General features: G+C 41.5%; 3 protein-coding genes across 3 annotated transcripts; 1 reads left to right on the forward strand and 2 right to left on the reverse strand.

Moving 5' to 3' along the window:
- Positions 1 to 25: 25 nt before the first annotated feature.
- On the reverse strand, positions 26 to 1,564 carry MYCFIDRAFT_176736 (uncharacterized protein; the record flags this gene model as incomplete). Its single annotated transcript, XM_007930449.1, has 12 exons — positions 26 to 45; positions 72 to 107; positions 149 to 202; positions 238 to 300; positions 339 to 677; positions 713 to 802; positions 883 to 1,021; positions 1,059 to 1,148; positions 1,186 to 1,252; positions 1,281 to 1,362; positions 1,419 to 1,451; positions 1,480 to 1,564. 12 exons carry the CDS (start codon positions 1,562 to 1,564, stop codon positions 26 to 28), a joined length of 1,098 nt encoding a protein of 365 aa, XP_007928640.1.
- A 230-nt stretch (positions 1,565 to 1,794) lies between these two features.
- On the reverse strand, positions 1,795 to 4,191 carry MYCFIDRAFT_176738 (uncharacterized protein; the record flags this gene model as incomplete). The annotated part of the gene is made up of 13 exons (XM_007930450.1): positions 1,795 to 1,881; positions 1,920 to 2,638; positions 2,668 to 2,762; positions 2,785 to 2,859; positions 2,894 to 3,029; positions 3,056 to 3,094; positions 3,127 to 3,171; positions 3,221 to 3,305; positions 3,334 to 3,352; positions 3,387 to 3,882; positions 3,912 to 4,018; positions 4,051 to 4,081; positions 4,119 to 4,191. 13 exons carry the CDS (start codon positions 4,189 to 4,191, stop codon positions 1,795 to 1,797), a joined length of 2,007 nt encoding a protein of 668 aa, XP_007928641.1.
- Positions 4,192 to 7,686: 3,495 nt separating this feature from the next.
- On the forward strand, positions 7,687 to 7,997 carry MYCFIDRAFT_176739 (uncharacterized protein; the record flags this gene model as incomplete). Its single annotated transcript, XM_007930451.1, has 3 exons — positions 7,687 to 7,724; positions 7,767 to 7,928; positions 7,976 to 7,997. 3 exons carry the CDS (start codon positions 7,687 to 7,689, stop codon positions 7,995 to 7,997), a joined length of 222 nt encoding a protein of 73 aa, XP_007928642.1.
- Between the last annotated feature and the right edge of the window lie 8,056 nt (positions 7,998 to 16,053).

Here is a 16,053-nt window from a genome sequence, read left to right on the forward strand (position 1 = left end):
CGAACTCGAACCTCTCTCCATCGCTTTACACATTGAGGGTGTAGACTGTTTGTCACTTTCTGGACGAGCACGATATTTCTGCTTAACTGTCCTGAGTGCAGCGATTTCTGTCATTCAGTCGTTCCAAATACTGCCAAATCCCTTCAACTCCAGTAGCTATAGCTGCTATACCTCACCTCTCTGTTATGGTCAGCCCTCCATTCTCTCTTCGTTACAGCTATTACATCATTGACTAACGATCTCCAAAATCTTCAAATAACTCTTCCATCGAAAAAATATTGAAAAGTGTCACCACGTCAGCTATCCAAAGTCAGCTATCCAAAAGCAAGAGAACCCACCATTCTCGGCCCATGATAAGACGAAGCAGAAGAAGAAAAGCAACCCCATCTCCAACCCCAACCCAATCACCAAACAAGAAAAGAAACCCGCCACCGCTCTAAACCCAAAAATAAAACAAGGAAGACCTTCCATCTTCGCTCCCAAAGTCCCTACGAAACAAGCCCGGAGAGGGGAATGAGATGGTGCATGTGGATGAGGAAGAGGCTGAGATGGTTGCGGAGTTGAAAGAGGAGGAGGAGAGGGGAAGGAGCAGATGGTTTGATAGATGAGTAGGAAGTTGGTCATGGAAAGGTTGGTGGACCTGAGGCTCCAATATATATGATGCATATCACCAGTCTCTGCGTCGGATTCAGTATGCACACGTTTCAGAAACCATCATTGCATTTCTTCTTGCCACAACCTTGCCTTGATGAAGATCCTTGTCCGACTGCTCTTCGATGGCTGGCCGCGAAGTGAAGATAGGCTGATCGGTGGAAATTGCCGTGGAATAACAATTTTACGTATCGATCAAAAAGCCACCAATTATTACTTACGCAAGTAGACGCTTTGTGTCAACAGGTAAGCTCATGTTCAATGTCGATAACGCAGAGCGGAACAAAGTGAAGCGACGTTGGTGCACGTGAATTTCGCATGCCGTGTTCCCATCTTGAGCCATAAGAATCTGGACCAAATAGCGCATGTTCTCAACGATGTGATGGTTTTGGTTTATCGCTCTAGACGAGCTCTCGATCTTTGTTATGACCAAGGTAAGAAAGCGCCGAATCTTCATCTGTGCCATTCTGATATTGTGAAAAGTCTGCGGGGTGTGGCTACATCATGTCGATTGATTAGCCACAGACCTTAGACTGCTATTGTCTTTGACTTGGTGATGCGGCCGTCCGGTGCTAGGACCGTGGTGGGCAGTGAAGCGACACTACCGATTCCAGCAAGTTCTTCACCACGGTCGAGATAAATGTACCGACTGTAAATATAAGTCATACTTGACGTAGATCTCGTAGGAATTGTGGATTCTCAGTTGAAGGACTGCAAAACCGATTCCATCAATAGCAGGTCGAAGAGACAACTTTAAGCCTGGACACCAGGAGCGTGCGGCTTTGGGAAAATGTTAAGGTCTCATCATGCTATAGCAGGAGGTCGCACGTACTGAGGAGCAAAATGCGCACCGTATGTGATGCTCGAGACAAAGGCTACTGTCTGCGAGATGGCTGATTGACGCTCGAGCCATACAGCAAAGGTATGCTGTAGTCTTGATCATGCATTTGAGCGCCAGGTATATGGGGCTCGATTCAATGCTGACTCTTCCAATCCCTCTCATTTCAATATTTCAGCTGCTGTGAGTGGATGCCAGCTTGAAAGTTGTGTGTTTGCTCACACCATCAACACGGAAATTCCAGGCCATCGGCTCGATCCAGTATTCGAATAACCAGTCCGATCAATTCGCAAGAGAACATAGTCCTAGAATGCGGAGAGATGCAGATTCAGTCCCAAAATTTCCCGATACTTCAACCTTTCATCCTCCTCGCCAGCTGCAACGCATTCACGCTTGCCCCGACAGCTCGAAAGTAATACCTCGTCTGCACGTCAACTTTCCCTCTGACTTGCATCCCAGCCAAGACCTCCAGAGCCAGGACTTCATCTTGCGATAACGGAATTTGAGCGGCGCGACGTTTTGCCGTCACTAGGACGTGGAGAATCGCAAGTCTTCGTCCCCGATCAAGAGACTGGACCAGCGCCGACAAGCGGTCTTGAAGCAAAGAGGTGTTTTGGTCGTTACTAGGGAGGTAGATGTTGATTTGTAAATGTCTCAGGCGTCTCATCAGGTCCGGGTATTCCCAAGGAAGACAATTCGGGATCGTGTAGGCATAATTTTTGGGCGAGGCTTGGCGAAGTTTTCCAGTTGAGGCAGGACAGGTCGGATAAGTTGAGGGATCGGATCTCGATTTGTTTTCCACGTCGATCACCCAAAGGAAGTCATTGACCTTCAGTGGACGAGATCGTGTCAGTATGATATGCTTCGTGGCCAAGTCTTTGCAATCTCTCACCTCGTAGAACGCTTGGACTGCCTCAGTTCTCAAACTCCTACACGTTTGAAACAAAGGTTGATCGAATACTTGGAGGCTGGCCCAGACTGGGTACTGGAGTTCAATGCTACCTTTTTGTTTTAGGGCATGAATCAAGATTCTATGCCGTAACTCAAATGGGAGGTTCAACAGGTGTGAAACCGGAGGATTGCGATGGTTTCGGCTGGTGGGTAGGAAAGCCTGGTTGAAGTATTCTGGGTCCATTGCTGAAGATCGACCTGGTTGTTCCTGTGTCGTGTGATCTTACAAGACGGCCTGATCTGAGAGGGTATCCCAGGTAGAGACGTTGATATCAGCGATGGGTCATCTATCTCGGACCGACCGGAATGTGGTGGAGCCTCGCTTAGTTGGCCGCAGAGGTGACGTTGCTGGGACGACGGAATGATTGCCTGATTTGGAAATTGGTGATGAAGTGTTTTCGGGCTGTTCTAAGTGAGATCTGAATCATCTGATGATGTGAGACACGAGACAACGAAATCGAGGAGAAGTCTCTACTAAGCTTACGGAGTATTCGATCATTTGCAAGCGACGAGTAAGAGATTCGCAGCTCGTCATATGAACGGACGGTGTTGCGGACAGTGGCGGAAGATGGGCTGGCCCAGTTCTGGACTTCGGCCGTGGTCATGGCTCTGGACCTTTCATATCAACAAAAGGTCTGCAGGGAACAACGTGGCCTAGCTGCTCGCAATCAGGAAGAATATGGAACATCTGCCCAAGCAGTGATTTTTGGCGGGCGACGCTCCGTTACAACCTGTCAAAACCATGGCCGTTCGGACTGGCGATAGGGGAGGGTTATACACCATAACAGGCATTGTCGTCAACCATTTCCAGTGTTTGAGGCTGGTTTAATGCCGCTGCCATAAAGATCGAGGCGTTCCAATTATGCTGAAGGTGGCACCTGCCTCGGGTTCACACCAATGTGGACGACGTTCCTACTTAGCATTGAGGCTGTCTATCTTGCCGGACAAGTATCGTGGAGGAGAAGAAAGCAACGCCGTTACGGGTGTGCCAGGGGCCGGCATCGGGGAGATGACTTGAAACATGTCGTGGCGTTGGATCGGCAGCATTTTATCAGCAAAGCGGTGTAGTAGCACCTTGTCCAAAAACAATGCAGACCCACCGGCCATGGTTTGCGCAGGAACAGGGAGTTCGCATTGATGGCTTGCCGCTTGGTCTGTCCGTTTAGACCCCGGTCGCCAATCCGATGTGGCGTAGTGTAACTTGTTGGCGTCAATAATATTCTCCAACCATGCTGTGAATTGATTGTTCGGGCCGTGTAAACAGAGTACTCGTGCGGAGGGTGTAGCAAGAACAAGCATAGTATTATCATCTTGTCCGGTGACACGAGCACCGGTCCAGGAAACATAACATGCAACCAGCAAGGACGCGGCACGGCGCGTGCTCACATCGCTTTTGTCCATGCCACGAAGCTCTTGCCCTGCTTTGGCACCGCAGGCCGGTGCTGAGGTTGAGGGCTCTTAAGGCATGTACTATCGTCCGGCCATGCTCCTGCAGCATGGCACTGGGCAGAGAATTGCGGTGAGCGAAAAGGGTAGATTCCCAGCAGTTCTTTCCAAAATCTAGGATTCGCTGTGCTGCTGCGGTCAGCCTCCGTTAGTCATGCGGGAACTGCATGTGCAAGCCAATGTGCCTGTTATGGGCTGCATCGAAGAGAATCATATTAATGCCGGCCGTCACAGCAATTGCTTCGTGAGGCAAGACTCCGGAGAGCCCAATTGGGGTGTGTATACTTCGAGGTCGGATATTCCATTCCTGTAGGTTTCTACTATACCTGTATAGAATATCCTACTCGTATACCTCAATTTCCGACTATAATCGTAGGAATAGGATATCTTCCACTGCGCACAGGCCTACGGTCGCGGTTTGCCGTATTTGGAAGGTGATAAGGCCTAAAAGTCGGAATAGTTTATACCTACTTAAAATCGAGGATTTAACTACTAATAATAGCAGTAGCTAAGGAAGACCGTGTTATAGTCGCGTTGTAGATTTCGAGTATTGTCGTCGGCGCGCGTGCTAGTCCATTTTACATACTCTAAGCTCTTTATTAATTATTATAGATAATCTAGCCTTTCTTGCTCTTATTATTAGCGCTGTTACTAGCGCTACGATTACTATCTCCGCGGCAATCGGACAGTCGCGCGCTCGCACTCGGAAACGGTAGTATAGACTAGCTAGTGTAGTTTAGACGTTAACGGAGCCGACGAGAGGCAGGAGGGAGGTGTTCCGGTATACGGATAGTCTAGAAGAATATTGCTATTCTACGACTAGCTTGCGGTAAGAGGTGTTAAAGGACCTAGTTAAGAAGCTTATAGAGAGTAGTTTAAAGGACGATAGCGCGGTATCGGCGACCGAGAAGGTAATAATCTTCTACGACTTCTTAAGGCATAATGCCTTAATTAGGAGCCTGCGAAGGATATATTAGCACTTATTCAAGACCTTTACACGTATAATAAAGGAGGTTAGCAAGCTCTTCTGTCGGCTATAGGATAAATATATACAGATGCCGCGCGCGGACGAGTTGCTATACGAGAAGTTAATAAGCTTCAAATCTAGCGAAGAACCTAGCAAATTTAACTACTTCTATAGCGCTCTCGGAGCCCTCGATAGCAGCTATATTCCTATAACATTGTTAGTAGAAGATCAGTCCTTATAGTGCAACCGTAAAGGGTGGATATCTACTAACGTAATAGCGGCATATAGATTCGATATAAAGGTGCACTATATCTTAGTCGGTTACGAAGGGTTAGCAGCGGACACCACTATATACGATCGTATAGTAAGACAAGGCTTCGACGTACCTAATAGTCGCTATTATCTTGCTAACGCTAGATACTCGTTCAATAAGAAGCGACTGTTAGTATTATACTAGTCGACAAGATATTACCTCTAAGAATAGATCAAGTCTTAATTGCGGCCGGAGACTAAGGAAGAGCTATATAACCTCCGCTACGCGCAACTTCGCAACGTTATCGAGCGACTCTTCGGCGTGCTAAAGAAGCGGTTCAAAATATTAGCCGAGGGCGCTTATAGTAGTTATTCGCTTATTACGCAACTAAGATTTATCACCGCCTACTTTATCCTTCACAACTATATTGTTAGCTATGGATCTTAGCTATTATCCGAAGAAACACACCTATTTGACGACCTTAACGACTTCGACGACGCGCCGTATAATAAGGACGAGTATAAGGACTTACTAGACCTAGAAGACGACGATATAAGTAATAAAGGCAACGGCAACGAAGGATGGCAGCTTAGAGATAATATCTCGGTTGGAATGTAGTTGAGTTACTTGCGTTATCTCGAGATGTATAGACTAGATATGCGTAGAGCTTAGGAGAAGGCGGAAGAGTAGGTAGAAGGGCGTAGGATACCTAGTCGTACTCGACTTAGGACTAGAGGGCTGTTTTTAGTAGGGTTTCCTTTACTTCTTCCCTTAGTTAGCTATTAACCGTATACTATTAACTCTACGGTGCCTCTCGAGTTCTCAAATAGGCATCTACGTGCGCAGTTAACGTTACTAGTATAGAGGCTTAGCGGGGTAAAGTTTAGGAAGTAAAGAGGATAGACTTTATATTTTATATAATAACCAGTTACGTAAAGTTCGTTAATATATAGTCGATTGCTAACAAATGTGAATCAATTACAACCCCTATAACATTATAGGTACAACTACTGCACTCTTCTACCTCCTATCTACGAAATATTAGCTCGGACTCGGAAAGCTAACCTCGACTTTAGCTTATTTCTTTAACTATAACTAACACCTTTATTATCCTTCTATCTATCTAATGCTAGCTATTATGCTGCGGCGGATAGTCGCTAATAAGTTGAGGCCGTATCTATTACTGTCGCGCCTATTCTTCGCGCGCCTATTGAGCCTACTAAGCCTGCTTAATCCGAGCGAGAAGGGCGGCAAAATACTTCGAGAACAGCTCGTTCTTCTCGCTATCCTAGAGCTATCCAACAGTTAGCTAAGCGTGCTTAACTAGACTATTCTTATTGCCAACCTCGCTAAGTATAAGCATCTTATCCTTAAAGGACATATTTAGTAGGACGTCGTTGTCTATAAGGCGATTGCTAACCTAAGAGATAGTACTGCCTATAGCTAGCTTCTCGACTAACTTCACTAAATTGGCTATTATCTGCTAGAATAGCAATATAGCCTTCTTTACGGACTGTTTAAAGCCCTTCGAGTAAGTTAAATCTTCCTTCTTCTTCGCAGTTGCCTTCTACTTCTTTTACTTATTCTTTTTAGCATTCCGAGCGGCAAGAATAGTCTGTCGCTCGTGCTCCGACAACTCGTCTATATTAACCTCTTCCGCTTCTTCCTCGTCCTTATTATTATCCTTAGATTCTTCTGCGCCTTCGTCGCTATCGACTTCGCTACCTTTACTACCTTTACTACCTTTATTACCGCCTTTACTACCGTTAGAGTCCGCATCGGCGAGTCGATTGCTACTTATCGTATTGTCGCTAGTCGCAACGTCTCTTCTATATATCTCTTCTAACTCTATCGCAAACTCCGGCGCCGCTTTCTCGAAGGCCTAACACTCTTCGTTATTGTCGAAGTAAGCGCGCGCAATCTCCTTACTCTCCGGCCTCGGTAGATAATTAGCGCTCTACCTACTAATATGCTTTAGGTGCCTCGTATACGGCCTAAATTCCTTCTTCAGCTTACGCTATTTACCCTTAAGCGAGTCCTATTTAAAGAATACCTTATACTTTAACGATATAAGCGTAGCGAGCGCGCGCTATTTAGTAGCCTTAAAGGTTTGGTTATCGGTCATTTTGCCCTAATCCTTAAGCTTCTTTAGTCTAACCAGCATTGCTTTAACGTATATTGACTTATAGCGCGATATTCTCGGAAACTGCGACCCTACAACCTCCTTCTTCTTGCTCCTCCGCGCCGGGGTCTTCTCGTTCGTATTCGAGGCCGTTTTACCTACGCTAGGTTTCTTCGTAGGGGTTTTGGCTATACTAGACACTAGGCAATCGGACAAGAGTTGGAATAAATGGTATATAGTAGCAAGGGCTCGAGAAACACGTATAGGAATGGTAGGAGACGCGTCCGCGCTATAGTTTAGGATTGGAACCGAGGGCCGACTTTTAAGAGCACGGACGATTCGATAAACCCACTCGTATACCTACAAAACGGCACTTTTTAGAAATTCCGACTGCTCGGATATTCTATTCTACGTTCCTATCGAAATCCTCGAATCCCCGGCGAAGTATACGCACCGCAATGGGATGTAGCCTACGCCAGCTCGCTTGGATTCGAATGTGCCGTTGAACTCTAATGCTGAACGTTTTCTCGGCCCGGAGGATGTCTGGTGACGAGGTGGATCGTGTGCGTGCTTCTTGCACGCTCGGAGGAGGCATATTGAGTGCAAATATCGGTGACGACGCATGTCTTACCGTACGCACTTGGGCCTCAGGTGGCAGTCACGATTCTGATGACTACGCGAAGGCCAAGTGCTCGATCTCGTCATTAGTTGCACTGCAGCGATAAGCCTGCTCATGTGTGTCTAAAGAAGACAGGTCCATGTATACTGACTCAGAATGCGAGGGTAGTAATCCGCTACGGCGGCTAGGTTTGTAGCGGCGGTATGTCCACTTCTATAGTTGTTTATAGGCTATAGATAGACCGCTAGAAGGTCTAGTTCTGAGCCAATTTAAAGCTATGTAATTGTATAGTATAGGCCTATTAATAAGGAGTTATAATAAAGCTAAACTAGACCTTATCTAGTAGCTATTTCTATCTCTTATTTATCGACCTATTCTATCTCTTCCTTATAGTTATATACCGCGCTTGTTTTAACCTTAGTCGCTATAAATACTAGTTAGGCGTATAGATAAGCGGCTTTAAATATAATAAATATCGAGCTTTTACTACTAATATTTAGCTTCTAAAGAGTCGACTAGTAAAGCTATTTATAGATCTAGTAAAGCGGCTATTTCGTAAGGTAAAGCTCGAGTATCGCCTTTATAGGCGGTTTATAGACTATTAGCGAGTAGAAATCGATAGAGGTAGTTATAGTAGTAGAGCGAGTAGTCGATAGTAGAAGCGTATCGCTTAGAAGGTATACGATTACCCTATAGAATTAACGATTATCGAGTTCTATAAGAAGGATTAGAATAGCGATTTAGGAGTATTTCTCGATAATATAGTACTAGCGTACTTACCTACGGATATAACGGTACTAAGGCACTTATATATTATCCTACTACCGCTAAAGGATAGCTATTCGTATACTCTCGAGTTTATTAATAGAATATAGGTTAATAGAAGTATAGAAGCTTTTAAAAGGAAATACTTAAATTTCGAGTAGGTAAGTATAGTCTTAGGCTCTTAGCGGCTTATATAGATAGATAGATAGATATTTTATTTGCCTATTGTAGTGCCTTTCGGCCTATGCAGGTCTGTTTCTATGTATTGTTTTAGGTAGGAAACTAACTTAGTTAGTAAAAACCTCCCTCCTGTCCTATTTATAAGTGTTAATCTTCTTTATTTCCTTATTCTCCTTCCTCTAGGGTATACTAGTGTTATAGTTGTTACCCTCTAACTACCTTGCCTACTGCCCTGCCCTTCTTTCCCCCTCTTCTTCCCTCCTTCTTATCTACTCTTCGGTTTCCCTTGCTAGTGCGAATTGTTATATAAATCCCTATTTAATAATCCACTTTACTATCCTCTTTAGGTCTTCTTTACTCTAGATTAGTTTGTCGTATTCCCTTTCTATTGCTTTTAGTCTCTAATTACTTCTACCTTCTAACTATTAAGGGTAGACTAGTAGTATATACTTAGGGTTCTAAGATTGGTAGCTATATTAGTAAGCCCTGCTTTCAATTCCTAGGACGCTTCTTCTAAATAGGTAAGATCTGAATCTAATGTGTTTAGATCTAATTTAGATAGCTAGGCTTGCCTCGGCCCTATTTAGGTCCTTATAGAGCTAGTAGTTATATTAACCAAATTTGATTAGTGCCTTTAGGGTTCCTAGTCTAACTTATGTTTTGTTCTATTCCTGCTCCTATAGGTGTTTAGTAATTGATTCTGCTAGGCTTTATTTCTCTCCCTTTAGTTTGTCTTCCTTTAGCCTTATATTTAGTCCCTAAAGCTCTTTCTCTAGCATTTCTCTTATTAAGACTCTATATTGCTCTAGGTCTTTAACTTTCTAGGGAGTTATTTGTAGTCTGTCTCGCCTCCTAGTCCTAATATACTAGGCTTTTATCTTGTCTAGTACCTTTTAGATAGTCTATTAGGCTAGGTATTCTATTGTCTTTGCTATATATTAGTGTTTTAGTCCCTTGAAGTATTGTTTGACTAGTAGGACCCCTGATTCTATTTCTACTACCCTTATTAGTATAGTTTTATATGCTCTTAGGATTTTCTTTAGGCTTTAGGTTTGGGACCTACTAACTAGTTATTTAATCCTCTTTAGTGTTTTCTCCTAGGCTGTCTATATCTGTGCTCTATATAGTATTGCTAGCTTAACAATTGCTTTGTATATAACTTTAGCTTTCTCGAATATAGCCCCCTATATAGAGGCTATAAGCCTATTAATGGATTGTATATTAGTATCTGCCCTCTGCTTTGCCTTCTTTACTTATAGTCCCTAATTCAGTTTTGGATCTAGCTAGATCCCTAGTACCCTAAGCTCTGCTAATAGTTGGGTTTTAAAGCCTTAGATAGTAATTAATTGCTTTATATTGTAGGTTGATTTAGCCTTACTAAAGTAGATAAGCTAGTACTTTTCTAGGGCGAATTTTGCTCTATGCCTCCTTACCTATTTTTCATACTCCTAGTGCTTCTCTTCTAGGATCTTATAGTTGGTTTCTGTTGTCTTAGACTAGGCTAGGATATTCGTGTTATCTACAAACCCTAATACTAATGTGTTTTTTAATTCTAGGAGTAGGAGTAGGTCTGCTATAAAGATAAGGAAGAGGATTAGGGAGAGTATTAATCCTTAGGGGATTCCCTTTTCAGTTAGTATTAGGTCTAATTTGAATTTGCCTAGAATAAGCTATATTAATCTTTCCTATAGGAAGGACTAGATAAATTGGACTATCCAGTTTAGTATAGCTTTCTATTTAAGTATATATAGGAGCCTTTTATAGGAGACATTGTTAAAGGCTCCTAAGATATTAAGGGAGAGGAGGGTTACTACCTAGTTTTGACTATAGTACTAGATATACTTGATCTATTCTGTAATTAGTTCTATAGCTGTTAGTATTAACCTCTTCTTTCTTCCTCCTATCTAGCTTTTAGGAAGGATATTCCTTTCCTCGGTAAAGGTTATTAGCCTTTTAGCGACAATTTTTTCTAGCACCTTGCCTATTATATTAAGTAGGGCTATTGGTCTATAGGCCTTAAGCTATGTATAGTCTTCCTTCTAGGGCTTCCTTAGTACTACTGTTAGGGACTTCCTAAATAGTCTTAGGTAGTGTCCTAGTGCTAGGCTTTATAAAAAGATATTAGCTAGTACTAGGGCTAGCCCCTTCCTATATGCTTTTAGAAGTTTGTTGTAGATCTTGTCTTCTCCTAGTACTTTATTGCCTAGAATTTTCTTTAGGATCCTTTTAATAGTTTCGGGTTTAACCTAGGTGTCTCTTAGTATGCCTAGTAGTAGAGTCTCTTGTTCTATCTCCCTTATGTCTAATAGGTCTGCTTGTACTTTTCTATAGAAGAAGTGTTAGCCTAGGGCTCTTACTTTCCCTTCTATTATAGTCTGTATTTGTCCTTGTTAGTCTATAATGTCCGGGAATTGTAGTAGTATATCCTTATCCTGTTTAGGTCTCCTTGCCTATTTAGCTATCCTCTATATCTCCTCTAGTTTTTTTGTAATTATTCCTATTATAGATCTCTATTCTTATATCTTGTCTTTCTTAATCTAGATCTTCTTTTCCTAGTAGGCTTTGTTATAGATGTCCTATGCTTCCTAGGTATAGGTTTATGTCTACTACCTCCTAGCCTTCTTTACTACTTTAACCTTCCTTATATACTTACTAGTCTAGTATAGTTGCTAGTATAGTAAATGTTTCTTTGCTAGGGTATGCTTTCTAGCTACCTATTTTAGGATTCCTATTAGTTCTTCTACTACTTTGTTAATGTCCTCTAGCCTTAGTAGGTGCTTTGTTAAGAGTTCCTCTAGTTTTAGGTCCCTTTCTAGTTCCTCCCTAATCCTGCCCTATTAGGCACCCTTCTAGTTAAGCTTCTCCTCTAGTTCCCTTTCCTAATTGGCTTAGACATTTAGCTTAATCTGTACCGGGAAGTAGTCTAATAATTCTTCTAGTTCCTAGTTAATCCTATATCTTGTAATCCTATTCCTAATCTAATATAATACAAAGCATAGGTCTAGTGTGCTGCTGCTTCCTCTTGCCTCCTAAGTAATTAGTCCCTTTAGGGTAACAATTTCCATTTCTTCCCTCTCTAATATATTAATTAGTCTTCCTGCTAGGAAGTAGTAAGCTAGGGTAAAGTCTAAGCCCTAGAGGGGGTAGTAGAGGTTGAAATCCCTAAGTAGGATTTAGTAGGTATTCCCCTAGATAACTCTAGGTAGTCTTTCTAGGGTTTTTAGTTAGGTACTGCTTCTTAAGTCTAGTAGTAGGTTGTATATATAGTAGACTTAGAGTATACCTTAGGATGTCTCTACTTGAACTAATGTTAGGTCCCTATTCTCCTATAGTAGAGCCTGCTAGGTTTCTGTATCTATCTCCTTACTAATATAGATGCATATCCTTAGGGCTCCTTAGTTATAGATAATTGGGTAGTATCTTAGGTCTTTAACTGTTACTAGTCTCTTTGTATATAGGTTAAGCTAGGGCTCTTAGATTGCAATAATATAATGTTCTTTTAGGTTTAGTGCTTAAAGGAAGCTCCTCTGTACCTTGTCTTTGCTCTTATTAATATTGTACTATATAATGTTTAGTAATGTTGCAATGTTTATTAGGTTTTATCTATATTATTTCCCTATAAGTTTTCCTTTAGTCTTCCCTTACTTTAGACTAACATTTAACTAAGCTTTGTCTGCCCTGCTTCCTTTCCTATAATATTAAGGTATCTTAGTCTCCCTAGTTGCTAGTAACTCTCTTGTGCTAGTAAGGCCCTAAATGTAAACCTATTATCTTATCTAGACCTCTTTTGTAGCACTTAGCTAGGTTGCTTCTATACCTAGCTGCCCTAGCTTGTTGTATATCTTTTTAGTATATTAATTCTAGCTTCCTTTGCCTTCCTCGCTGCCTATATTCTTACTAGGTATTCCTTCGCCTAAGAGGGGTGTCTTTTAGTATAGTATATATATCTTGCTTCTCCCTTGTGTGCTTTGCATTCTTTAATCTAGTAATCCCCTATATAATAGGAGCAGGTATTAGTTGTCTTTATACACTTAGCTACTAAGTGTCTATAGTGTTGACATTTAAAGTACTATATTATCCTATAGTTGCTTCTGTGTATCTCTATTTCTAATCTCTTATAGTCCTAGAACAACCCCTAGTCTAGCACTATATTAGCTTGCTCTACACTCCCTACCTAGATAATTAGGGAAGACTGCTTCTTAGTCTCCTCGATTTTCCTCTTAATCTATGCTACTTTTGTAATCTTTAGGCCTAGGTATATAGCTTAGTTTTGTCTCTATAGGCTCTTAATATCCTATTCTTCCTTAAAGCTTCTTATTATGCTATAGGCTATAATTATAAATTGCTGTTAGGAGACCTTTACTGTTTTCCCTATCTTGGTTGTCTATTCTTTTTATATTTCTAGCTTCTTTTTGTCTTGCTCTTATACTATAAATAGCTTAATTACCCCTTTTCCTTCGTTCCTAGCCCTAATTACCTCTTTAACTGCAATTCTTTCTACAATCTCTTTCCCTATAAGTCCTTAGATTTCCTTCTGCTCCTATAGGTCCGTAATGTAGACTCTAACTACTGTCCTCGGGGGTTTTAGCGCCTCCTAACTAGCTACTGCTGCCTAGGTGCGGTAGTTTGGGCTTGTTTCCTATTATTTCTTCGTAATCTTTGCTACGACTGTATTAGCTACCTTTGTAATTACGTAGCTTGCCTAGTTGTAGATTGCTTTTAGTCCTCTAAGGAGTTCTAAGATTATTATCCTATATACCCTCTTAGGGGTTCTTCTATCTTCCGCCTTTAGTACCTCCTCTGCCCTAGTATATAGTGCTTTCTATTCGTCCTCCCTTCCTTCTTAACTGTCTTCCCTTCGTCTCTGATTGTTCGCTGCTATCGGAATCTAGGCGGCGTAAAGTCCGGCTTATATACTAGTATTAACCTGTTTCTAGGCTCTTTAACTATTTCTAAGTTAGTAAACAAAATAAGAAGGCCTAAGTAAGCGATAGTATAGCGAGATATAGGTATAATTAGAATTATACGTAATTAAGTCCGTAATACTAATAAGGCCGCTATTACTCGAATAAGTAATAAACGTAGGTCTAGTATAAGAAGGGTTATATTAGCAGGTAGATAGGGTAGTAGTGAATTAATATAGTATTCGATAGAGATCTAAGAGGAGAGGGAGGAAGGTAGGCTAGTTAGCCTAACGCTAAGCGCTAAGCCCTGCCTAAGGCATTAGGACCCTAGCTTTACTCGGTCTAGTTATATACTAATTACGTATAACCTCTAATATACGCTTCCCTTCTAAAGGCCGCGCCCTCGTAGCCTATCTATATTCTAATCTTAACCTCTATTGCTACTAACTTAGTAGGTCTAATAAGCCGCTTAGTCTGCGCTAAATTAAACGCTTAACTACCTAATTATGTAACTATATTAAACCTTACCTCTAACACAATATAATGTTTAACTCTAACTGCGCTATCCCTATATATAATAAAGTAATATATAACTACGAGAATTGAAGGCTATCGACTAATTATAATACGAGCGCGCCTTCCCTACTATAATAGGTAGGCGTACGAGGTATTGTAGTACTGCCTCCGTTCTAAGTAATATCGTATCGAGTTCTTTACGTCTACTCTTAAAAGACCTAGAAATGTCCGCTTCCGAGGGTTTGTCCGCTTCCGAGGGATCGTTCTTATTATTACGAGAACTATTATTTACTATCGTAGTTTCGCTAGCCCTAATTAGTTAGGTTTAGTAGCCTTTAATTGTTAATCTTATCTTATCTTTTTAAAAAACACAGTTCGTCTGGTTTCTGTAAGTAAAGGCTATTATAAGTATAATAGTTAAGGTTCGCCTCGCTTAAAAGGTCGAAAAGATCGAGGAGTAACCTATTATTCGCAAGATCGACCCCGGCTAACTTAGCTCTATAGTTTTTGCCCTTAGTTAGTCTATTAGTCGCTTAGCCTTTTAAGCGGCTTAAAGTTTTAATTAAACCTTTAATATAGCTATTCTTTTAACTTAATTAGTATAGTACGCTTCCGGCCTTAGACCGTAGTATAGGTAAGGTTGTCTTCGTAGGTATAGCGATAATAGTAAGTAACGTTAATAATAGCGGCGCTAGCCGTCTTAGCGCTAACTTTACCTTACTCCTAATTTCCTTCTTTAATTAGCAATACCCTCCGTAATACCGTTACTAATATAGCCGAGTCTTTCCTTCTTTAAGTAGCAATATACACTCTATAATACCGTTACTAATATAGCCGCGCCGGCCGCCGGTATACTGCTAGCTCGTAGCGCGATACTATTATCTTCGATAGGATAAAGGAATAAGAGAGGGCGCTAAGAGAAGGGTCTTATAGGGTACGCTAGTAAAGAGGTAGATTTTATAAAAGAGCATGCGATCGGTTAGCGCGTTATAGCGCGCTTATTAACACTCGGTGCGCGTTTATTATAGTAGTATAGTCTTATTGTCCTAGGTTGCTAGCCTCTAATTAGTTAGCTAATAGCACCCCGGGGGTAGTATTATTCCTAGGCGGCATTATAGGCCCTTAGCCTTCTTCTTGTTCTTTATACTAGTCTAATATTTATCTAACAACTTAGTTATATCCTTAAACGAGTCTTTAGCCTCCTACGAGTCCTATTTAGGTAAATAGCCTTACTATCTTAATAGGTATTCTTTCTTGCCTTACCTAGTCCGGTACTTTAGAATGCGTTCTATAGACTATAGCTCTTTACTATTAGCTAAGACCTCTTCTAACTTAGTAGGCGCTTTATCGCCTTCGCGCTAGTAGTATAGTTTAAGGAGGGATACGTAGAAGGTATTATAGATAGTATAATAAGGAGGAAGCTATAACTAGTAGGCCTATATGCCCTTAGCCTCTCGAATGCGGAATAGGCTAATGTATCTTAGTGCGAGCTTAGGCCTTGTTTTACTATTAGGTAATAGGTGCTTACGGATGCGGAGGTTCTTCGTACTAAGTATAACTATATCGCCTTGTTTAAAGGTTATTAGTATATAGCGCTTATCGTAGTAGGTTTTTTAGTAATCTTAAGCCTTTGTTAGTTTCTTAGCTATCTTAGTATAGATTTCTCGCATCTTTTAAACCCTCTTAATAGCCGCTAGTATCTTAGGTTAACCCGCTTCCCTTTCCTTACGCTCGGCCTCGAGCGATAGGGGGTCTTATAGTATAGCAGCGTTCTAGCCTATTATAGCTATATATAGTAACATCTTAGTTAATAAGTAGACATTGTTATTATATACGAATTT

The sequence above is a fragment of the Pseudocercospora fijiensis genome (assembly GCF_000340215.1).
Source record: "Pseudocercospora fijiensis CIRAD86 unplaced genomic scaffold MYCFIscaffold_6, whole genome shotgun sequence".
Classification (NCBI taxonomy): domain Eukaryota; kingdom Fungi; phylum Ascomycota; class Dothideomycetes; order Mycosphaerellales; family Mycosphaerellaceae; genus Pseudocercospora; species Pseudocercospora fijiensis.